The sequence below is a fragment of the Notechis scutatus genome, chromosome 2 (assembly GCF_049901735.1).
Source record: "Notechis scutatus isolate UNSWTSFEM ecotype Mainland chromosome 2, rNotScu1.2, whole genome shotgun sequence".
Classification (NCBI taxonomy): Eukaryota; Metazoa; Chordata; class Lepidosauria; order Squamata; family Elapidae; genus Notechis; species Notechis scutatus.
Window position 1 is genome coordinate 113,360,828 of NC_142010.1, and position 25,256 is coordinate 113,386,083.

The 25,256-nt window shown below is 38.3% G+C and overlaps 2 protein-coding genes across 18 annotated transcripts in view; both read left to right on the forward strand.

Moving 5' to 3' along the window:
• The window catches only part of EPN3 (epsin 3), a 48,984-nt gene extending 46,234 nt beyond the window's left edge, over positions 1–2,750 (forward strand). For 14 of the 16 annotated variants that reach the window (XM_087955871.1, XM_087955865.1, XM_026667392.2 and 11 more), the window contains one exon: positions 54–1,395. In XM_087955871.1, the coding sequence (XP_087811997.1) occupies positions 54–376 (323 nt within the window). In that variant the 3' untranslated portion in view covers positions 377–1,395. Of the gene's footprint in view, positions 1–53 lie in introns of all 16 variants that reach the window. The other 2 variants (XM_026667390.2, XM_026667393.2) reach the window with 2 other exon arrangements.
• Positions 2,751–7,790: 5,040 nt separating this feature from the next.
• The window catches only part of SPATA20 (spermatogenesis associated 20), a 59,142-nt gene continuing 41,676 nt past the window's right edge, over positions 7,791–25,256 (forward strand). For both annotated transcript variants that reach the window (XM_087955875.1, XM_087955874.1), the window contains exons 1-8: positions 7,791–8,084; positions 13,279–13,416; positions 18,391–18,455; positions 19,659–19,813; positions 19,903–20,046; positions 20,768–20,969; positions 21,067–21,197; positions 24,746–24,850. In XM_087955875.1, coding sequence (XP_087812001.1) covers positions 7,990–8,084; positions 13,279–13,416; positions 18,391–18,455; positions 19,659–19,813; positions 19,903–20,046; positions 20,768–20,969; positions 21,067–21,197; positions 24,746–24,850 — 1,035 coding nt within the window. In that variant the 5' untranslated portion in view covers positions 7,791–7,989. The remainder of the gene's footprint in view (positions 8,085–13,278; positions 13,417–18,390; positions 18,456–19,658; positions 19,814–19,902; positions 20,047–20,767; positions 20,970–21,066; positions 21,198–24,745; positions 24,851–25,256) is intronic.

Sequence of the window (25,256 nt, forward strand, 5' to 3'; positions counted from 1 at the left end):
TCTCACAGTAATTCTTAATTGAGTCATGTTTTTCTTTTTCTTTTCCCCTCTAGGACTCAGTGCCCCTTCACCTACCAATCCGTTTAATGTTGATCAGCCCAAACCAACTCTCAATCAGATGCGGACCAACTCCCCAGTGCCTAGTGTTCCTATGGGGATGCCAATGAACTCTATGACCTACAGTGCTTCTCTCCCTCTACCACTCAGTAGCATCCCTCCAACAATGACTCTCCCAGCCTCTGTGAGTGCCTTCCCTCAGGCTGGAGCAGGGCCTTTTCCAGAGCTACCTAGCAACTTGCCTCAACCTCTCCTACCACTCTCTGGCTCGATCCCACCACCATTAGCTTCACAAAGCACTATGAACCCTTTTCTCTGAGAAGACTTGATTGGTAACGTACGATGTATCCCTTACTTCTTTACCAACTATTATGGAGGATCTCCTGTGCAAAGCACATTGGTTTTGAAGCAAGCATCTCCCTGGAAATTCTGATCAGAGACTCAGCATGGATCTCCTTGCTCAATGAGATATTGTACAAAAAAACAACTGTCCCATCAGGTTGAACGTTGCCCAAAATCTGCTGCTGATGGCAGTTGGGACCTCAGCTGACATCGTTTTGATGGATTAAAAAGGAGATTAGAGGGCAGTTCTGCAGAAGGGCATTTCTTTTTCTAAGGATCTCTGCTCTCCTGCTTTTATGTTGGCACAAATAGTGACTAAATTGAACAAAACAAAACAAAAACTCAAGATTACTTCTTCAACGTGAAGGGAAGAAATTATTTTATAGTTTGCATGGAAATACGCAAATAATTGCCAAGGCTTACAGCTCTACTTCCTGCATGGCAGGGGCACAGTCTCATTCCTGGGAATCTTGACAGCTCAGCAAATTTTGCAATGCCATACGCAAGAGAGAAGATCTAATTTTTTTATTTTATTTTTTGCTACAGTCACTTTCACTGGGTTGCCTAAAGGAAACCTCGTTTCCTGCTATTTCCACTCAGTCGCATTTTCATCAGTGGTCTTCTTGCACATCTTTTAGTTTGCTTGTGAGCTTTGGATACTCTGAGATTTAGGGAGCGACCAGTATGAAGGTAGGAGCTACATAGAAGGAAATAATATTTTTTTTAAAGAAGGGCAATCAAACTCAATGCCATACAGTGGCAAGAATGCTGATCCGTGAAAGGGATGGATGAATAGAGTTATAAACTCCAATTCTCTAGAAATAGCTGACCAAACTCTGGCTTCTAAATCAAATGTCTCAAAAAAAAAAAAAAAGGTTCCAATCCCAGGCATTCCAAATTCTGAAGATGCTGCCATACTTTACGCTAAGAGCTGATAGTTCTTCCTGTTCCTCTTTGCTATTCCACTACTGTTGTATTAAACCTGATATCACTGCTTTTCTGCTTCTGATAGCTTTGATCCAAAGACTTTTTTTTGTGAACTTCTCCATATTTATAGAGCAACATGACGGATGTCCTGATTTTCGCTTTGGATGGTCCCTTAGTTACATATCTGATCACATACTTTGTTTTCTTAGTGCCTGCATCTCAGTCTCAAATCCAGTCTGCAAAGTGTGGAACTCAGCAACATCAAACCCAGTCCAGAACACTTGAATGAACTTTGTGAAGTGCATGAGAAAGCTTGGACTATCTTGCATGGTGGCAAAGGGCTTTGTTAATGTGTTTGGGAACTGTCCGTGAGAACCTTAATATTGGGCTTGATGGCCTTGATGCCTTTCATTCAAGCTTAGAATTGCTTTGAAAACATTGATATGTGTAACCTTTCAGTGAACCTCCCCCACAAGGTCCTAGGATATTAATGAATGTGGTATAAACCAGAATGCTAGAATACTGGTGGTATAGCATAAGCATCCCAGATACCAGCTGTGTCTTAATTGACAATTTCACTCAGCATGTCAATACAAGTTACAAATGCAGGGTATGATGACTGTGGAGCGCTGATTCAGCTGCAGTGGGAGAGAAATCAGGGCTGCCCATGGAGAGCAATGCAGGACAATCATTGGGGCTTTTTAGCCTGTATGTAAAAACAACGCAATCATACCAATACAGATTTCAACCTATGAAGAATAATGGGCGTGATGAGAGACTTAAGAGGCCAATAAAAAGCTCAAATGTACTTGGTAATTTAGAATGTTTTATGCGCTCCTTTTGAGTGTTTAGTTATAGGCAAGGGGAGGGGATGTGAATGGGACTGCAAGAGTAAGCACGAATGTACACAAACATCAATCCCTTCCCCCATTTTACTTCTTTTATTTCTGCATATTGCTCTGATTGGAACTGACTTTTGTGCTATCTTCTATCATTGTATATTCTGAGTTAAAGTAAGAATTGTTGTTTCCATGCTCAAGGAGTAGAGATTTTTCGTCCTGTTTGGCCAATCCTAAATAATAATAGAGAGGACAGAAATTTTTAGGGTAGAGGGAGATGAAAAACACTCAGCATAAATGTCCACCAATGCAGTAGCATTTTAAGAAAGCCATGGTGATGTCAAAATGGCGTGTTAAGTGAACCTGGCTTCCCCGTTGACCTGGCTTGTCAGAAAGTCGCAAAAGGTGTTCACATGATCTGGGGACATTGCAACTGTCATAAATATGAACCAGTTGCCAAGCATCCAAATTTTGGTCACGTGACTATGATGCTGCTACAATGGTCATAAGTGAAAAATGGTCATGTCACTTTTTTCAGTGACGTTGTAACTTCAAACTGTCACTGAATGAACTGTTTTAAGTTGAGACTACCTGTAGTGTATTTTATTCTGTCGTGCTACATATTCAAGTAAGCACTGAAATAATTTCTTGGGAATTAGCCTGACGAGTGGAGATGGCCTTCGTTTACTTGGAGGGAGGTTATTGCTGAAATATTTTTAGTCATCACCATTCAAAGAACTACCAGTCATTACTGACTTTTAACATAGGCTTGCAGACTTCCCGACTACAGAGAGATAATTCTGGTTTATCCTGCTAGAACAATAGCAATTAACATTTTTACTATAAAGAGAAATTTCTCCCTATGTTAACTATTGTTTCTAGCAGCCTCAACCTTAAATGGCGAATTGCAAAGAATATTTGCCAGTATCAAGAGAGGCCACAGGTTCTCTTCTCTATGTTAGATATGAGCATTACTGGGCTATTTAAGGATAGCTAAAATTGCTGGATGTCTTGCCAGACATAAGCAAAATTAATCAATCATCAAGAATATAATTTATGAACATATGTATATGTTTAAGCCTTTAATAATCATGTCATAGCTAATCTCGCCTCAGATGGTTTTGTAAATAACTTTTACCAAGAAAAAAAAATCACCTATCCTGCAAGTCTAATAACATGTATGTTATTAAGCTTGCCAGTACTATAGAAATAATTTTTTTCCAGTTCCTTATATAATTGAGAACAAATTTATTGCTTGATAATGAATTTTGATAGAACATTTTTGTTGCTAATCAATCATGACTGTGATATCCAGGTAGCTGTTTCTAGGAGAATTTGTTTTTTCTGTTCATATGCCCTTTATTTGAATCTATTTTTAATTCGGTATAGTTTCTAGTCCACTTCAGATGTTGAGCATTTTCCTTTTTAACTCATTCATTCATCTGTGTGAGAGTACACATGACCAAATACTGACATGGCCTATTTGCCTATTTATTTTTGCATTCTCACATTATGATATTAGAAAGATATTTTCCACAACACCTTGCAAAGGCCTCTATCCACTTTGTAAACTAGAGTCTGGATTCCACTTAGTTACATTTGTTGATATGAATTTGATAAGCCCAAATGAACAAATGAAGATGTAATTTATATTTTACAGTTGAGTAAAATATAGTCACTACATAAAACATGAGCAAAGGGTGTGTGTGTGAAAGAGTGTATTCAGTTCAATGAACTATCGGTAGTTCATTCTTTATAATGCTTTGTGACAATATTTCTCAGATTGGCTCTTTGTTAAAGTTTTTATCACAAATGTTATTCAATGAGTGCTATTTTTCAGTGAAATTTTAATTTCAGTCAATAGTGGTTTGCAAAGAGCCAAATAAAATTTCTCTCCCTCTCTGCTGGAATGGAAGTTCTTAATATCTAATAATAATTAGTTTGTCTTTTGCCCAGTTGTCAAGCATATTCTAAATTCTTTATCACAAGTGCCAGGAAACTTAAATCCAATCATTAAGAAGCTGGCTTTACTGTTGTCAGATTTCACTCTGACAATAAACATCTCCTCCCCAGAAAAGCAATCCCATATTCAGCAACTACCAAGCAGGGGAAGCTTCAGACTTGACATAACACAAAAGTTACTTTAATGCAGAGATAAGTAATGCTGCAGAATTCAGCAATCAAACTCTGTGTTTCAGCCCAGGTTTAAACTACAGGCCTTCTCTTGGTTTTCTTTTCAAGTCAATGGACTTGAAATTCTTTTTCTAGACTACCACTCTGGAGATACCTGTTTCATATTTATGTAACTCATGAGGCCTGAAAATCATTGGTTCTTGATGGGCAAGACATGGAAACAGTTTGCCATTGACTTTTATAATAATGTGAGGTTTTTTTCAACTTCCTAGTCAAGCCCACAGTCCTATTATTTCCTAAAAGACTCCCATCCAAGTACTAACTAGATCTGATGCTACTTAACTGTAGAGCCCAAAGTTACTTTGGTGCTGCAACCTAGCTGTACAGCTAGATTTCCAAGCGTGTTGGTTTTTCTATAATGACAGTAGGTAAAATTTAAGTTATATGTATTCTGTGTCCATTCTCTGAAACTTCACAAATATTATACAGTAGTTCGTTCTATTGGCATTCCTGCTTTCATAAAAGGAAATAATCTGCCTAGTTACTAATTGTATTTGCTGCCAAAAGATGAGATTTCATCACCAACTCAAATGGCCATAAAGGTAAAGATTCTGCTGCTGTCATGCCTTGCTTGTGGGCTTTCCACTGATATGTCACTGGAAGAACTATGACATGAAAGTCTTTAATTTTCTTACATTGCTTTGGTGATACCAATGTTGCACAATCTTGAGCCCTGAATACATGTTGAAATGGAAAGCATGGTTTGGAAAGCATGGTCTCTCATATCAGAGAAACCAAGGCTGGTCTATGTTAACAAAGTAAGAGCAATGTTTTGCTGTACAAAAGGAAGAGATGCTCATTCTGTTAAGAACTGGCAAAGAAATTTTGTCAAGTATTTTCAGAGTGTTAATAGCCATTTCTCCAGCCATTGTGTTTTCCTTTCCCATCCACTCTACTAAAACATCATTTTGAATCATTTTTAAAAATGTTTGAACCCAGCTTTTAGCACAATTCTAGTTAGCTTACAGAGAAAAAATGTATTAAAAACTAATTGTAAAAAGCTACCTAAATAAAATGAATTTATACCTATAATATTCAGTTGCCTTAGTATCTTAAACCTGCTATCTTATGTGCACAAAGAATAAGTTATTGAATATAATGGTGCATTTTGAAGCAGACATGCACACCAGTCGTTTCAGCATTCAAAGCTCTTTACTGGCAGAATTCTGGATCTGAAGCAGTAGCAGAAGTTGACTGCTATGCCAAATACAGGATTCTCCATACTTCTAATCATTCATTCCAGAGCAGACATAAAGACTTATAAAATCTGAAACAAATGTGCATGAAAAGTGGATTGGGAAGGGCAAACTTGCAGGTGTCCAAAAGCTGCTGCAATTCAACTTTCAACATCCCTCATTGTGTAGCTGACCATCAGAAAGATCTGGAAGGACCTTGTTTTTCCATTACAGTTTAGAGACCAGTGCAGTCCAGCAGAACATATTTCTAAATAAATTAAAAGTAAAAATTTCTACTTCACCCAAGCTATACCTGAACAATTTAGTCAGGAACAATAATCATGCAATTCATGCCACTTAATCAAAAAATTACTAATTTATTTTCATGATTATCTTTCTGAAATTGTTTTTAACTGTTGAATCTATGTTCAAAAATTAAGGCATGGAGCAACATTTTAAATTACACTATTTTTGCACAATGAATATTTGAAATTTATTTAAGAAAATTTATATTGCTGACCTCACTCACATTGACTCCAGGAAGTTTACAAAGATAAAAATCCAATATAAAAACAATAAAAAAGGAATAACCTCCACACCTCCCATGTAGACCAGTCAAATGAGACATTTGATGGGCTAATCCACTCTTGGTTCTCCAGATCTATTGGCAAGATCAGATCTTCAGGGGCTCGAGAAAAAGTATCAAAATGGGGGCCAATCTTCATAGGAATGATGTTTCACAAGGAGGCAGCCACCACAAATAAGACCCTTCTTGGTCCCGCTTGCTGGACCTCCTTAGGAGAGAGTATCCATAGCACCCTGCCTCCCTGGTTAGGTAGATGTGACTGAGAAGAGGCCCCTTCGGATGGCAACAATTTTCAAGCATCGTATCAGAATCTCATTTTGCTTTTATATAGTGGACTGATTAAATCACTAGAAGTTATTTCTGAGTATGCCTCCTTTTCTTTTAGATTTTAATCTGAAGTTTAAACCTAAGTGTATTTATGTAAAGAAACCAATTAGGGACTTGAAGTTGATAAGGTCAGCAGGCAACTAAGTCTTTTGATTTCTGTTTCTATAATTGCTGAGTCAAAGAGCAATAGCTTTTCCTGCTGGAATGAAAGGAAATATATTGGTTGAGCTCACACATCATGCTTTAAGAAAGGTCACAATGACTGGGTCTACACATTTGAAACTAGTGGATTAATGCAACTAAATCTGTTTTTTGAATCTGGACAGGAGAACCACCACAGCTCAGTAATAAGTTTTCCATTATACATGGTTTCAGGTTTTATCTACTCGCTCATCCCATATCTCTAGTAAAAGATCAGAAAAATCAGTGTGTCCTTTAAAAGTTTTTACCTCTTAGCAGTACTGAAAGAGAAGGGCCCTAGGTGAGACTTGCAGAGGATCGCTGAATCATTTCTAAAAGGCAGCCTCATGCAGCAGCAGGATGAGACTCTGACTAGAAATATATTGACTGTTTCCTAGTATGATTTGATTGCTTATTGTACCCTATGACTATCATTAAGTACCTTATGATTCTCGACTCTTGACGAATGTGTCTTTTCTTTTATGTATACTGAGAGTATTTACACCAAGACAAATTCCTTGTGTGTCTATTCTATTCTATTCTATTCTATTCTATTCTATCCCATCCCATCCCATCCTATCCTATCCTATCCTATGAATACTAGTCTCACCCGGAAAAGTCAGGCTAGCTAGATGGATGATTCCTGCGGTTTTGAGACTAACTGCGTGGCAATCTAACACCTCCAAAAAGGCCTAGCCTCCAGAAAGCTACGAGGAATGAGTACACCCAAAGGATCCTTGCATTTCGCAACGATCGGCCCCCTTGCAGGAGACGGATCCTGCCTTGACGTTCTCAAACTATCCTGTTAAAAAAAAACGGCTCGGCCCACGTGCACCAGGATGTCTCTCCAATGCGCTTGTGCGCGCCTTCAATTCAAACTTCAAGGGTTTTTTCCCCCCCCTCCTGGTGGCTGCGTGGACCAGTCTCTGCAGTTTTCTTGGTAATATTTTGGGGGAGTGGTTTGCCACGGCCTGCTAAGCCTAAAGTTACCCAGCTGCCTCTCAGCCTAAGGCAGGGTTAGAATCTCACCACTTCGCGGCTTCAAGCCACTACACCAAACTATCCAATGTGTTTCAATATAGCGCCAGGGAGAGCCGATCCCCTGCCGCTCAGCCTGTCTTTTGTCCGTCCTTTTTTTTTCTTCCTATCGAAGCGATCCTCCTCCTTTCTCTTGTCAAAACAGAGTTACACCCCCTTCGGTGACGCTGGAACACACAGCCGGGAAAACCTGGGGAGGGACTCCTATGGCGCGGCCGGCTCTCACGAGACCCGGTGCTTCCTTCCCACTAGGCCCCGTTGCCCTCGACCCTAACGTGTGCCAACGCCCTTCGTTGCCCAGCAGCTTCTCCCGCCGGCGGAGACGATGATCTCCGCCCCCGTCGCGCTTTGGCGCCGCACGAGCTGTAGCCTGCTGCTCCGCCGCCGGCCAGGCCAGAAGCGGACTCCCTGGACGCGCAGGTATCGGGGCCGCGCCGCAGAACCAAAAGAGCGGTTCTCCTTCGTCGCCCCAATTCCTCGGCCACTTGCGTTGTTTCTTTATTTTTGGTCCAGGCAGGTCACGTGCTGGCGGTGTTTACATGCAGATCTCGGGTGTGTGTGGGGGGGGAGGGGGGAGCAACCCAAATCAGATCTGGAGCAAAAGAGGGGGGGAGGGAAGAAAAAGTTTCTCTCCGACCCCGGAGGAAGCCGTGTGTCATTTTGACTCCGCTTTCCTTTGGACTGGGGCAGCCGCTCTGTCGGTGCCCGCTCTTCTGAACTGCGTAACGTTCGCTCGACCTGGAAGAGATTCCGTCTCTTCTGTTGCCGTTTAGGAGACCCCTGAGAAGGCGTGGCTAGTTTTGATCCAAGCCGGAGGTCTGGAGGGCTGATCTTGGTCGCTCGCATGTCAGCGGCAATATTCTAGGTCCCTACTTCTGAAACCTCGCTGATGAGGTTTCCCGTAATGGTATGCATACATTCTGTGGGACGTGAAGAGCAAAAAGACCCGTGTGCGTTCTGTAGGAAAAGTCTTATAGCACACGAACTGCCAACTTCCTTTTTTTCTGGCACCTTGATCCAGTTGGAAGCAGACTGGGAACTAACCTTTGGTTCTCCACCTGCCCGTTCTGTGACCCTGATACAAACTAGCTTTTCCAGGCCAATGTTGATTTTTAAGAACCAGTTAAATTGCTTTTCCTCCCATTGTTGATAATTACCTTTTTTGCTACATCATCTTTGGTGTTTACTCAGCAAGTCTTCTTGACCCTTACCTTTCTCAAAAAGCTATGAAAAATTTAGTTTCATGCTGAGCAAGCCATCCATTATAAAGATTGAAGGGTTGAATCAGTGTAATGTCTGACAAGGGAATCTTTGCCCTACGTGCTTTAAAATCTTATTGAAGAAGAAACCTGGGATATAAATGCTCTAAAAATAAAAATCAGTATTTAATATACTGATTTTTATTTAGAGCATGGATATCCCAGGTCATACTGCTATGAATAATGACAACTGATATGTTATACTGACCTAAAGCCCCATATACAAAATACTCGTTATACTCAACTAATATAACCATATAGGCTGGAGAAAAATTGAAATTGTTAGCCAAACACATCAAGAAGGTATCAAGTTGGGAAGGCTGACATTATAAACTAAAAAGTATATTTGTGCAGAACATTGTATATTCAAGAATGCCCTAAAAGATAAGTGGATATTTTCTTTGGTTCTGAGGGATTCGTGCAGTCAAAGGCCTCCATGCAATGCACGCACACATGCACACTTAACCAAAGTTCTTTCCTTTGCTCAAAGTGCAAAGGAGGAAGGCTTAAAAGGGCCCCCTTTCCTCTTCCTACCCTTTGCCCACTGTCTTCTAATATTTAGCAATTGTAGCCACTCTCTTTTTTTTTCTGAAGTCCTTCCTATAAGATCCAGTGACTGAAGCCCTAACATTAGGCCAGAGGTTTTCTATAATCTTATGCATAAATTTAGTAGGACCTGAAGAGCAAAAGGACCTCTGTGCATTGTGTAGGAAAAGTCTTACAAGACACAAACTGCCGATTTCCTTTTCTCTGGCATGCTGATCCACTCGGAAGCAGACTGGAACTAACCTTTAGTTCTAACATTAGCCAGAGCATCAAATACCTTGATTTCTGCAATGAAAAGAATCTTTGGCTCCTGGGCTTGATGGACCAAGAGTGCTAAATAAATTAGCAACATCAAAGGGTGAGTTGACCCCCCCCTTTGACTTCCAGGGTGTTTCCCCAACAGGAGTGATGCATTCAAAACTCTTAGATGAGAACGTACAGTTTGAGGATTGTAATTTGCCCATCACTGCTAAAGAAAAATCTCAGTGACATTTTGGGAAATCTGTGGTGAAAATTTCATATTTATTTCAAATCTATGGGCTCCGAACTAAGGTTGTACAATATGCCTCATAGATATACTATAAACATGATAAATAATTTATCTGAACATAGGACAGAAGAGGAGAACTCAGCCAGCCAAGATTCCTAATCACATGTTTATGCAGCAAAAAAAAAAAAAAAAAAAAGGCAGATTCTATTATATAGTGAGAGAGGGAGAGAAACAGAAATAATAGAAATAGTATAATGCTATGAGACCACCATTATGGAAAATCACAAGCTGATTTATAATATCTAAAAAGATCAACTGAGTATTTTCCAGAGGTCTTGGTTCAACACAGCTCTTACTTCAGTGAATCCTTACTGCTAGTGATCCAGATTGCATTCTGGAATGTGGGTGGAGTCAGTGCCAGTTTGAAAATCCTCAGCTTGAATATGCCAACTCTCCCAGGTAAACACAGACAAGAAACACGACTAGAAGAACTAATTCTACTTTATTGTAAGGCTATATTAACAGAACCTTGCAAGAATCTGAAGGGACAAACTTTCCACTTTTGAGCCACTTTTAATCATCTGGTCAATTAGGGTGGTCCATCCTAAGTTTCTTTCCCTGACTGTTAAGCTACCGGGAGCTCCTGCCTCTCTTGTCTGATAGTTTCCTGGACAGCAATCTCTACTCCTCAATCCCCAACATCATCCACACATTCCATTACAGATATGGATTAGTAATGATGGTAGAAACAAGCAAGGGTCTTTGAAGAGGGTGCGGGAGAGGCTGTTCTATCCCAGTTTTGAACTGTGGTAGTTCTGAACTACCTTAGAAAAGGCTAAGGCATTTTATCTTCAGCTATATTTAATGAGGGGCTTTTTTTAAACATTCAAAGGAATCCTTAGCAGTAACAGATATTTTGAATATAAAAGACTTTGGGACCCCCCCACCCCCCCAAAAAAGGGAAGGAAGCTTGATATTAGCATTGAGTTTAATTAAGCATCTATTTATTGTGGTGCTGATTGTTCTCAACCTCACTTGCAATTTCATGAGGTGTGCATTTATTGATTGCTATTTATTTTTTAAAATAACAAGGTGGAAAACACACAAAATATTCCCCCTTCCTCCTATTTTCCAACAACAACAACTCTGTGAGGTGGATTGGGCTGAGAGAAGGACTGTCATCCCTCCGGCTTTCATGTCTAAGATGGGCATTAGTGTCCTGGTTTCTAGTCTAATGCCTTAATGACTAGAACCAAACTGGCTCTCAGGGATATAAACTGCTGCAAATGATGAAATATTCATGATGACATGTCACACATATGACAAGGTTTCCCTACTTGCATCAGAGGTTGGGATGCACGTACATATGGGTGGTATTTCTGTGCACTACATGTGCCATCAGTTTAGGTTACTAAAGGTTGCTATTGCACAACTTCAAGCAGCTGATATGATGCTGGTATTGTCCATATTTAAGATGTTCATTTCTTTCTTTTGCATAACTTCCGATAATATAGAGAGGATTTATACCTAATGCTCCCAAGTGCTTTAAGTTTTATATACATTTTCCCCAAATATGTGCAGTTTCTACCAAATAATTGAGCCAAGAATGATGGATTTCGTGCCTCAGAGGTACTATGAATTATTGTTTTCTGTGCCCTAACAGAAATATGGTCTATACCTTGGCAGGCCACTTAGTTTGTTTTTCTTTTTTCTTTGAATCTTTATAGCATTTAGAAAGTCTTAGACCCTTGAGGAATGATCAGCAACCCTGGGTAACAAGCACAAATTACAAATATTCCAGATAAGATTAAGAGAGCAAGGAAGCTGTTATTATACAAGGCATAGAGCAGAGAATGTTATTAATAAACAAACAACAGAAATAAAAAGAATAGAAAGTTTGGGGATGATGAGATCACTGTAGAGCAAGGGAAAGGCTTGGGACAAATGGGCACATTGGTAATTTTGAGAACCTCTCCTCAGCATATTCATAACATGGCTGCCAATGATAGATAAAGCACCCATTTTTCAAATTGTAGGGACTGGCACTCAGCTTTATAGCATGGTAGCTTCTTAAACTGTATAGGTATAGGAAATGACAAAGTGTGCTGGGGGCAGGGCTGGAATATGATTTCTGTCCTCCCCAGCACCCTCTGTACATGGCTTGGGTTTGAAATCCTCACTTTCTTCCAACTTGGATGCTGGCTGACAGCTGAGATGGTCTGAAGAGGCCTGAGGTAACTGAAGGAAGTAGTTGCGGAGCTGAAAGCTGCTTCTGCTGCCTTCCTCATAAACATGAACATAAATTTTGGAGATATTGTATCCTTTATGGTTGTTCTGGAAAGGGAATCTTTTCTGTAGATTTTTCTCCTTCCTGGCTAATATGTGGTAATGTATAATAAACTTTACCATGGCCTCAGAAAGAAACAACCAAATGAAGGGTAAAAGCTGCTCCCTCCAATAACAGCCTGAAATAGTTGATAATCAGTCTTAGTATGGAGATGATATAAAAATAATTAGAACAGCTTACATTCTGTGACAATATCTTTAATATATCAGACAAGAACATTTGTCTGTCCCAGGTCCTTGGAAAGGACTCAGTAGTGGATACAAATGCTAAATCTAATGTAAAGATTTGTCTGACTGTGCAGCCAACAATAACAACAACAATAATAATAATTTGCCATAATAATTAACCTTTAAGTTACTTTAAACAGCTCTTAGGTTCTTGGTTAGGACTTGAACTGTTAAGTTTTTACCAGTCCCAGACTGTGAATCGAATTGAAGATTAAATCTTAAACAATAACAATAACAACAACAACAACAAAGAGAGACAGACAGACAGATAACAGGATTTTTTCTACATTTTGAATGATGTGCTGAAACTTTAGGCTAAAAAAACTTCCTTCTGTTATGCTTAATTTGTGTAAAATCATGATTTATTCCCTTGGGCCTATGCAAGGAATTACCTTGGAAGGAAGCCTGTTTGACTGAAATCCACATGCCTGCTGAGCCTAAAGTCTAGCAGTAGGCCTCCTAAGTTCCTCTGTGATTTGAGTTTCCTTGCTTGCCTGCTTATTAATTGATTGATTCAGACATTTCTGCAATTTTGAGTTGGACAAAATGCCAATTTGTTTGTTTGTGAATTCAGACGGGTCTGTTTCCTAGCAATGCAGTTTTGAGACTGATAAGATGCCAATTGAGGAAGTTTATGCTGTACATTGTCCTAGAAACCCAACCTGAAATCCAACCTACATCTAGCTGCTTGGGAAAGAAACTGACCAAATTGTCTTCTGTCTGTATTTGGCATTTCTTGTTTCAGGACGATCTTTCTGAGGACGACCTCAAGCATGGCCACAGGGGGGAAAGGCAGCCAGACCAGCAACAGTCTCTATACTAACCGGCTCATCCATGAGAAATCTCCTTACCTCCTTCAACATGCCCATAACCCTGTTGACTGGTAAGGAATTTTTTTGCCTCTCTCTTACTAGGCACAGGAGTGAAGTGAAATAGATGGGCTTTATTATTTGGGGATTTCAGCAGTGCTCTTCGTAAGAATCTTTCATTTTCTTTTAATATTTCCAGCAGTCTCCAGATGTCCTTCTGTAGCTCAGTCTCTACATGGCACTCTCTCAACTTTCAAATCCAGATTCTAAGCTTACTTTCTCCTTTGTTCCTGATTTCCTATTTGTAGTTTGTTCCTGAGCTTTTCTGTCTCATCTGCAAAGGAGATACATCTAAGGTTTATATAACCATATCTGTTTATACTTCTTCCTTTTTTTTTTAAACAAATTTTATTAATTTTAAAGACAAACAAATCATCATTAACCATTACATACTTGAACCTTTTTCCATTATAAATTTTACAAGTCAAATAAAACCTTATTTTATACAATATAATTCTATTTTAAACCATTTCCATATGAGCATACAAATACCTCTTATCCAGTTTCTCTTTACTTCTCTTTACTCTTATTCAATTTCACTATTATTATTTCATCTATTTCTTTCTGACTTGGTTACCATTATTCTCATTCTATATTTCTGCAAGGTTTTATTAATTCTCCCAGAAACATAAACACACAACACACAAACATATAAAAAATCTTTTAGGAAAGTAACTTGGCCCCAGGTACCTCTCTCTACATGGACTTCAATTATATTCAAGCTCATCTTACATGTCATTACCTATTTTATTTACCATTCTATGTCTTCTATATTAGCTTCTTCACACATTTCACTCTTCTTAATTCTATTTTATTTAATCCATATTAATTTTAGTCATTATATTTGTATCTTTTGTCCATTCTTTATTATCCCTTTGTCTCATTCCTTATAATAAAAAAAAAGAATTTCTCCTGAAATCACTAATCAGAGTATGATGCCTTTCTATCTTCCCCCCTAAATTAATTAGATTAACATTTAAAATAACACCTAATACCCAATCTGATTCTGCTTGGTACATTCTATCTACTAATTTTTTTTTAATAAAAGAAAAATAATAAATCCAAAATGATTAAATACATAGTTAAATAATAGATCTAAATATTGAATCTTATAACATTCCCATTGCCTTTTCCAAAGACAAATGCTACAATAATAATTTTATAATAACATCAATACCATAGTCATATTAAACTCTTTAATTAAAACTCAATATTCTAAACATTCCCTTTAATATTTTATTAAATTTTAAAATCAATCATTACTAAACATTTCAACATTTTAATCTCTTATTAACTCTTAAACCATTCTAATTTTCTATTTCTCATACAAATGCTACAATACCATCTTATGTACCTTGCAAAATCTTTTTTAAAGAAATTATACTTTACCCTTTGTCCCTAAAAAAGATTCCTCTTTTCCCATCTGATTTCAAAACTTTGTGGCTTTTCTCCACCTTTTCCCTTTCTTTCTTCTCCCACCAGACCTTTCTACCCCACCTTCTCCTAGCCTCTGCCTTACTGGCTTCCCTTCTCTGTTGTGTTCCTTTTTTCGTTTGTTTACTATCATTATATTGATTTTGCACCTTATTTTTCTCTTTCTTGAGTGTTTTTTTAAATCTTAAGTCCTTCATTTTCCTTCCTTTCTTTCTTCCTTCTTTCTTAGTTAAATTTTGAAATTCATTAAAGATGGTCTTCTTCTTCTTCTTCTTCTGCTGCCTCCATCTGTTGTAGTGTTTGTTGATAGGTAGCAAGCGCCATTTCTAAAAAAAGGAAGGCTTCTTTCACACCATCTTTGCCATCTTTTTTTGTTTGCTCATATTCTTTTCTCAGTTCCTCAACAGAAAAAGACATTATAAATCTTTTCTTTTCTTCCTCCCCCCCTCTTTCTTCTTGCAACAACCAAGATATTCCAAAAAATAGAACAATCCCAAAGTCATCAATCAATCCAAGCCAAGACAAAGTTCTCACTTTCTCTTCCTGGGGTAGTATCAATCAAAAAAAGAAAGTCCAAATCTGTATCTTAAAGCCTTATTGCAATACATTTCAGTCTTCAAATCCTTAAGGCATCTCCTCCAACAAAATCTTAACATATAAATATATTTTTTGCCCTCTCCCTTCCCACTTATCACATAAAGCCAGTTTTTACCTGAAAAAGACAGGTTTCTCAGTATCCACTTGTTGATTCCATAGGGAAGGAGAGTAAACTTTCCTTTCAGCACCTCAAAATTGCCGCTTATTTTCTCTTCTGGAAGGTATCATTCAAAAAGCCATAATTTCCAGGAATTATGTTAAATATATCTTAGAGTCCTGGGTCGACCAAGAAAAACTTTCACTTTCAAAGGCTTTCTCCTCTTCCTCCTGCGCATTCTTGCCCAGCTGCCAGCTTCTTTGTGGCGGCCATTACGGACCGCCGCTACACCGTCTTGGGAGAAGGGGGTTCTGCCGGCCGGGGAGGGGGTCTGCAACACCCCCAAACCCCTCTCCGGATCCCCCCTATCTTCAGCCGCCCCTGCAGGGCAGCCTTAGCTCCAAACCCGTCCGGATCGGAGCACCAAAAAAGGCTAGCGCAGCAGGGATCGCGCAGTATCGCGAATCCCTGCCGCTCGCGAAGCCGACAAACTGGAAGTTCAGTTTATACTTCTTCCTTGTTACCTTTGCCTCTTTCTTTTATTTCCATTCTTTGCTATCATTGAGATTTGGATTTCTTCTTCCTCCTTCTCCTCTCCTATTTTTATTTTACTCTGTTCTGCATATTCAGAGGTGATATGAGGCTGCCTAAGCCCTGCTATGTAGGGATGTGGTGGCTCAGTGACTAAAATGCTGAGCTTATCAATCATAAGGTCGGCAGTTCAGTGGATCAAATCCCTAGCACCGCGTAACAGAGTGAGGTCCTATTACTTGTCCCAGCTTCTGCCAACCTAGCAGTTCGAAAGCACATAAAAAACGCAAGTAGAAAAATAGGGACCACTTTGGTGGGAAGCTAACAGCGCTCTGTGTGCCTTTGGTGTTTAGTCATGCTGGTCACATGACCACAGAGATGTCTTTGGACAGCTCTGGCTCTTTGGCTTAGAAACAGATGAGTACCGCCCCCTAGAACTGGAAACGACTAGCATGCATGTGCGGGGGAACCTTTACCTTTAAGCCCTACTATTAAGTGCTGGGACTCAACAAGGTTGGACAGTTGGTGATTAGGGACAGTGACCGAGATCTCCCTTGGATAACAAACTAAGAGCTGACAAGGTGCTGGGTGTGAGGAAGTGTCAGCACCTCCTTAATTCAAATGTCTTTTTCAAGATTGTGTAGGTACTCTATGAGCCCAGGAAAACCTGAAACACCTTTGTGGAAGGGCCAATGCACTTCTTTTCCTTTTCAGCTCTGAATTTGAAATGTATTCTGGTAAAGAACAAAAGGAATCTTAAAACATCTTATTCACACAGTTGTTTTAGCAGCATAATTATTTTTCTTTCTTTTTAATTGTCTTAGGTTGTATTGGGTTACAGTTAATTTTAAGTTTTTTAAAAGTTGAACATTGTAACTGTTTGTGTCAATCTTACTGGGAAAAATGGACTGTGAATGACTGGGTTGATCTGTGTCTTGTGAAATCTAATACGTTTAACTGGAATGAAAAGCTAAGACATTTCTGTGATTGGTTTTAGATGTCTTTTATTCTCTAAAACCTAAAGATTATATATATATATAAAACAGGTGTCCTTTGTTAACATTTGAATTAGGATGTTGTTGAATTTTTTTGACAGAAGGGTAAGGAGAAGACTTTTGAATTGTCAAAGTTTTTGAAATTGTTTTGCTTTTGATATTACTGTCCAAGATTTTTATCTTTTTCCCTTTCTTTTTAGAATAAATTTATTTTCATATTATACTGTATCTCTGATATAATCATACAGTAATTGGTTTCTTTAATACAATGCTTCCTTGCTTTGGGACTATCTCGGTTAGCAACATTTTGCAAGTAAGATAGTAATAAATGGTAGTACACAATTCATTTTTCATCCATGTGCATACTTACAACCACATTTATGCTCCTGAAAATAACATATGGCAGAATGAAAGTAACAAAGGCATTGCTGCACTAGAGAATTTTATCTAAATGAGACAGCAGCAACCAATGATTTTTGCAATGTCTCTTGTATGTTGTGAATCGTGTGCTACATTTAGTGACTGTTTTGCTCAGTGATAAAGTAGCTGGAATGAAGTGGATGTAAAGCATGTTTAAAAAAGCCAATTTTTAATATGAGATTAAAATCCTGAAATCTAATTCTCTGAACCTATCTTCCAAGAGTGCTCATAGAACAATAGGATGTTTCCCACTGTGTATTAATTAGATACATAGTCTACTTTTCTTTCAACAGCTTGGGATAGCTAACATTTAGGTCTCGTTTTAATTTTATTTTCACAATAGCCACTTTACAAGGTAGGTTAAGTGAAGAGAGTTTCTGGCTTGAATCATTCTGTGAATTTTCATGAAGATGGATCTGAGTATGGGTCTGCCCAATCCCAGTCCAATAGCTGACTGGCCAGAACACACTGATTGTTCACTACACAGCAAACTACTTTTAATTAAAATTGTTTCATGAATACTTAAAATCAGCAGCAGCAATGAGCTCATATTCTAATTAAGTATACACTTGACACCTAAACTATGCTAAATTGCTCTGCTCCCCCTCCCTTTCAGACTGGAGACCAGCCAGGAGAGTTACTTTGATATAGTTCCAGATCTTAGCAGTGTGTTATTTCCTGTGCAAATAATTCAGGCAGCACTTTTTAGAATGCACATGGTTTCTTCTGCTTGACGGTGAATGTTGGACTGCAAAGCAACAGTATGGAATTGTTCTGTGGATGCTGTCTTATATCAAAATGCTTTTCAAGCAGTTAGAAAAGGCAGTAGCCACTTACCTACATTTAACATAGGTATATTTCAAAGGAAAAACTATAAAAAAATCCAGCTTCTTTCTTTCCTCAATTTTCCTCAGGTATCCATGGGGCCAGGAAGCCTTTGATAAGGCAAAGCGAGAGGACAAGTTAATATTTCTGTCAGGTAAAAAAAAGTAATGTGTGATATGTGTTTGTGAGCTTACAGATAAAAACAATACTATACCTTTGAGAGAAGTTTGAAATCCAAGAGGATAAACTTGTGAATAAAGGAATAAATGTTGTTCAAAGCAGATCTTCAACTGCTCAGTATTTTTATAAATCTTTTTTTTTTTTTTCTGGGGAAAAGTATGAAGTCCATCTTTCTTTGCTTCTTCTAAAAATTGTATTTCTTGATATACAGTTTGCTTCTGTAATGAGCAGGAGCTTATATTACAAATATTATCAATAATTTGATTATCATCATGATCATCATCCATAGGTTTGTTATTTCATTAGAAGCCAATCTCAAACATCTGACAGTTAAAAGAGTATGGATACAGATATACTTTGGAAGAATGAGGTGGATTTATATATTGGATTTCTTTTTAAAAAAATAGAAATTCTGGTTGATTTTATTTATTTATTTCATTAAATTTGTTATGCCTGCCTACTCTAGTAAACTCATGGTCATGTATAAAATCCATATACACAGTCAAAAACATTAAAAAGAAAGATAGAACCTGAGAGCCGTGGCAGGACCTCCTCTAATACGGTACATGAACTCAGGGCCTGGGGACCAAGTTTTTTCTGGAACTGCAGGAGAGTGGGCACCACCTATTTTTCTGGGAGGGGGATGCTGTGTGGAGGGCAGTGATGGTGACAGAGAAGGCATGTTTCCTCGATCCCACAAGATGAAAATATTTAATATTTAATTTAATACATTTAGCAAACAAGAAAGCATTCAGCATTATCATTAACGATATGTCCAAGTTGCTGTCTCTGCTTTTTCTGGTTCTACCATTTTTACAATCTTTTTTCAAAACTTAACTATGACAGTTTTTTCTTAAAATCCAAATCACATTTATTCAGCAACCTTTTACTATTATGCTAGTATTATTACTTCTTAGGAGTAATATTTTATCATTTTTTGAAAACCTATCTAGGGTTAGAATTACTAACATTACTTCTGGTCAGCAATTCTTGTTTGATCTACAGTTCTTGTTCTTGTTTTGCTCAGCCCTTTAAATGAACTGCAGAAGATTGTGGGTGGATCTCTTCTGAAACTTCCTTTATGTCCCCTTCCTGTGGTCTTAAAACCACAATTTGGAAACTGTGGTTAATGATTTTTTTTCATAAGTAATCTTTCTTTAATTGATACTTTTTTCAGTTGGCTATTCGACTTGCCACTGGTGTCATGTTATGGAACAAGAATCCTTTCGGAATGAAGAAATTGGTCGGATTTTGAATGAGAATTTTGTGTGCATCAAGGTGGATCGTGAAGAGCGTCCAGATGTTGATAAAGTTTATATGACCTTTGTGCAGGTGGGGAGTTGGAATTTAGAGAGAAAACTTGGTTATTTTCAGAACATATGTGAAGGGAATCTGATCCATCTCATTCTGTTTCACTGCAGGCAACCAGCAGCGGAGGTGGTTGGCCAATGAGTGTGTGGTTGACTCCTGATCTCAAACCATTTGTAGGTGGAACTTATTTCCCACCTGAGGATGGAATTTATCAGGTTGGCTTTCGGACTGTTCTGCTTCGCATCCTAGAGCAGGTATGGGATTCAGTATCCACAATTTAATAAGATGAATGTGTCATTGGATAACACATGAAAGATTAAGCCACATAATAGTGCCAATTTTGAGCTTTTACTTGAAGGGTTTATAAGAGAAAATGTAATGAATGAGAAATTTTAGCTTAAGTCTAGGGACAACAGGATTTAAGGAAAGAGAAACTGAGTTATAGATAGAACTTTCTAATGGAAAATATTCCATGGATAGAAATCAGTTTTGGTTAAAAAAATATTTTAAATATTTTACATGATGTTGCATGTCTCTGAAGGCAGGTAATATATTAACAAAAACTCAGCAAACATTTTTGTGGATTAAAAATTCATGTAATGATTTTTTTTCCTTTGTGGTCATGATGCAGCAGCTATTAGCATCTCATTATCTAGGCTCATACATTAGCTTGTTTAATCTGTGTTTATTGAAGGAACTATAGGTTGACTTTTACAGTGTTCTAACCTATAAGTTACAACATATAACTATAATGGCTCAGTTTAATGAGAGAAAACATATACAGTATATGTAAAAACTCAGCTGGAGTGCATTGCCCCTAATGCATTGCTATCTCGTTTTTAAATTGATATGTGAGGAGGAGCATCTATGATGTCAAAACCATTTTCTGAAGCAACTTGAAAAGATATGTATCTAGATGAGGCACGTATAAAGAGCAGCAAACAATTACTTAGATATCTTCTCCCCACTCTTCAGTGGAAACGGAACAAAAGTACCCTTTTGGAAAACAGCCAGAAAATCTTATCTGCACTGTTAGCTAGGACTGATGTTGGCGTTCGAGGGGAGGAAGCACCCCCATCCTTAAAAGAAGTTACAACCCGATGTTTCCAACAACTATCAGAGACTTATGATGAAGAATATGGTGGATTCTCAGAATCTCCCAAATTCCCTACCCCAGGTTAGTTCAAGATTGTCTAGCTATTTCTATAGGAAGAGCTACTATTACACAAACCATTGACTAATGTTCATTATTTTACTGTTTTCTTTTATTCTAGTTAATTTGAATTTCCTCTTCTCCTATTGGGCTCTTCAACGGTCAAACACTGAAGGAGCACGAGCGCTCCAGATGGCGCTGCATACACTCAAGATGATGGCATATGGTGGTATTCATGATCATATTGCACAGGTAAGATCATAATTTGAAACTTTTCATTAAGGGATTCAGAAATAATGTTTGTCCTTCCCTTTCCAGTTTAGGTTGTGATTTCATAAATCTGCTTTCCACTTTGAGAAGGCCGATAAACAGTATAATCAACAAATACAAAATTGCCTTTTGTATCTAAATCTTAAAAATTGTGGCACGCTTTAGAATGCAGCTTTTTAAAAGCATATTGTTTGCATATTCTACTTCGATAGAAGTAGAGTCCTACTTGAGTCCTACTCATTTTTTTCTTATGGGGAATGAAAAGTTTAATCAATCCTCCTTTTCCAGTGTAATCATATCATACATAGCTTGCTAAATAGTTGGTTTGATAGTGTTTGTAATTGGAAGGATATTGCACTGGAAGAACTGTTCCTGTATCTCATGCTTTCCAGGAAATTTTTTACTGAAGCATGTAGAAAAATTGAGCAGATTTGTGTGGTGATGGTATCAGCTTAGTGGCATAAACAATGGCAGTGGATACATGGAGACTTGGGGCCTCTAAGAGCACAGTGTAGGCTAGAGGCCAGGCACATGGTCTAACTAGTCTCACCCACCACATTTTAATTTTGATTGATTGAATTGAAGTCTACTCTTAGTGATCACAAACTCCTTCCCAGCTGATCTCTCCAAAACCTGATCCTTCGGGTCTTTTAATTGCACATCCATCTTCACTGTAATTGAGTACATGTATTTTTGTGCTGGCAATCCTTTTTTCCCCCCTTCCACCATTCACAGTCATTATAGGTTTCTCAATAGAGCTGGACCTTCACATAATGTGTCCCAAATGTGATAACTTGAACCTGGTCATTTGTACTGTGAGTGAGAACCCTGGATTGAATTGTTCTATGATCTGGATTATAAGCCACCCAGAGTTGCTTGATGATGAAATGAGATGGCATATACAGGTGAAACTCGAAAAATTAGAATATCGTGCAAAAGTTCATTTATTTCAGTAATGCAACTTAAAAGGTGAACCTAATATATGAGATAGATTCATTGCATACAAAGCAAGATAATTCAAGCCATTATTTGTCATAATTGAGATGATTATGGCTCAAATCCACAATCTCAGAAAATTAGAATATTGTGAACAGGTGCAATATTCTAGGCTCAAAGTGTCCCACTCTAATCAGCTAATTAAGCCATAACACCTGCAAAGGGTTCCTGAGCCTTTAAATGGTCTTTCAGTCTGGTTCAGTAGGAATCACAATCATGGGAAAGACTGCTGACCTGACAGTTGTGCAGAAAACCATCATTGACACCCTCCATAAGAAGGGAAAGCCTCAAAAAGTAATTGCAAAAGAAGTTGGATGTTCCCAAAGTGCTGTATCAAAGCACATTAATAGAAAGTTATGTGGAAGGGAAAAGTGTGGAAGAAAAAGGTGCACAAGCATCAGGGATGACTGCAGCCTGGAGAGGATTGTCAGGAAAAGGCCATTCAAAAGTATTGGGGACTTTCACAAGGAGTGGACTGAGGCTGGAGTCAGTGCATCAAGAGCCACCACACACAGATGGATCCTGGACATGGGCTTCAAATGTCGTATTCCTCTTGTCAAGCTGCTCCTGAACAACAAACAATGTCAGAAGCATCTTACCTGGGCTAAAGAAAAACAGAACTGGTCTGTTGCTCAGTGGTCCAAAGTCCTCTTTTCTGATGAGAGCAACTTTTGCATCTCATTTGGAAACCAAGGACCAGAGTCTGGAGGAAGAATGGAGAGGCACACACTGCAAGATGCTTGAAGTCCAGTGTGAAGTTTCCACAGTCTGTTGATTTCGGGAGCCATGTCATCTGCTGGTGTTGGTCCACTGTGCTTCATTAAGTCCAGGGTAAACGCAGCCGTCTACCAGGAGATTTTGGAGCACTTCATGCTTCCTTCTGCAGACGAGCTTTATGGGGATGCTGACTTTATTTTCCAGCAGGACTTGGCACCTGCCCACACTTCCAAAAGCACCAAAACCTGGTTCAATGACCATGGGATTACTGTGCTTGATTGGTCAGCAAACTCACCTGACCTGAACCCAATAGAGAATCTATGGGGCATTGCCAAGAGAAAGACGAGAGACATGAGACCGAAGAATGCAGAAGAGCTGAAGGCCGCTATTGAAGCATCCTGGTCTTCCATAACACCTCAGCAGTGCCACAGGCTGAGCTTCCATGCCACGCTGCATTGAGGCAGTAATTGCTGCAAAAGGGGCCCAAACCAAGTATTGAGTACATATGCATGCTTATACTTTTCAGAGGTCCAATATTGTTCTATGTACAATCCTTGTTTTATTGATTGCATGTAATATTCTAATTTTCTGAGATTGTGGATTTGGCGTTTTCATGAGCTGTAAGCCATAATCATCTCAATTATGACACATTACGGCTTGAACTATCTTGCTTTGCATGTAATGAGTCTATCTCATATATTAGTTTCACCTTTTAAGTTGCATTACTGAAATAAATGAACTTTTGCACGATATTCTAATTTTTCGAGTTTCACCTGTACACTGAATGAATGAATGAAAGAAAGAAAGAAAGAAATTATTTCTTTCTCTATCCAAGGTGTCCTCAAGAGCTGATTTCAACTTCAAAGTTCAAAAGTATCAGTACTCTATTCTGCTTCTTCAATGGCTAACTTTGCTTCTATAGAATATTATAGAAAAAAAGAGTCTGAACAGTTCTGAGCTTGTAGATGTAGACAAGCTGAGGCATCCAAATATCTCTTCAAAGGCCTTCATTGCCACTTATCAAGTGGTATCCTGTGGTACCTTTCTTGTCTGTTGATCACTTTACTGTTAATAGTTGATCTCAAACTGAGGATCAGTTGAGGATGTGAATAAACTAATATGCTCCTCCCTATTTATATTAAAATCTTCTCTGTGAATAAACTAATATGCTCCTCCCTATTTATATTAAAATCTTCTCTATTGATTTCTGTGGCAATGTTTACTTTGTCCATGGAGATCTTTAAAAATAGTTTCGCAGTATAATTCAGGAAATAACCTAAGATAGCCTTTTAAAAAATCAGTTCTCCCATCCCCTTTTTTAGTCGCTCCAGTCCAGGCTTTTAATTGTTATGAGAAATGACTTTTAGATGATTGATTTGGAAATAGAATGTATGTCTTGTTGAAGTGACAGATTCTAGAAAAATAAGCAGAAAATGAAGTTTGTTTCCTGCAATTTTTACTGCATATGCCAGTCGTCATATAGTGATTTGCCAAATCCGATGTTTACTATGCTTTTATTATCTATTCTCATCCAGTGTATTAGCTAGTACATATTTATGTTTTGTGTATAAGTTAAATCATTGCAGATTGTGATGAGACTGACTTGCACTCACAGCTTCGTATTACCATTAGGCCACTTATCCACCAAATTATTGTGATCATTTGGTAATCAGTGAAGTAATTGGCCTAATCAGTGAGCTCTGAAAATTATTGATCTTACTGTTTTGCACTATGTAGAAGACTGAATCCTAATTCTTACCTGGCAAAAATAATGAAAATATTTTTTTCCACTTCCTGCATCCACAATTCTTCTGCAGGGGTTTCATCGCTACTCAACTGACCAACGTTGGCATGTCCCTCATTTTGAAAAGATGCTGTATGATCAGGGTCAGCTGGCAGTAGTTTATGCCAAGGCATTTCAGGTATTCCTTAGCAAATCTTTTGGCCAGCATATTAAGGCCCGAAAGAACTGATGAATTAACTCTATTTATTTGAATCAAAAATCAAATTGTAATTGTGCCCAGGAGAAAAAATGTTGGGTGATTCTTATATTTCCATTACCTTTGTTTCTTTCTTCCTGATCTAGTTAAATGGCAAAGTGAAAGTTACAGGTTTTACCCAGGAATAAATCTTGTGATGCCTAGCAGTCACACATTTGTGGAACAATAATATTGAGGTGTATGGATAATCTACCATTCAATGTGACAAAATTGTTCAATCTTGGGGGAAGTATATTTTCTTGTATCTGGAACAACAGTTGAGATTCAGATTAGTCTTTGATATTTGAACAAGAATGTGTTATATTGTTAATGATTAGTCCTTGAGTCC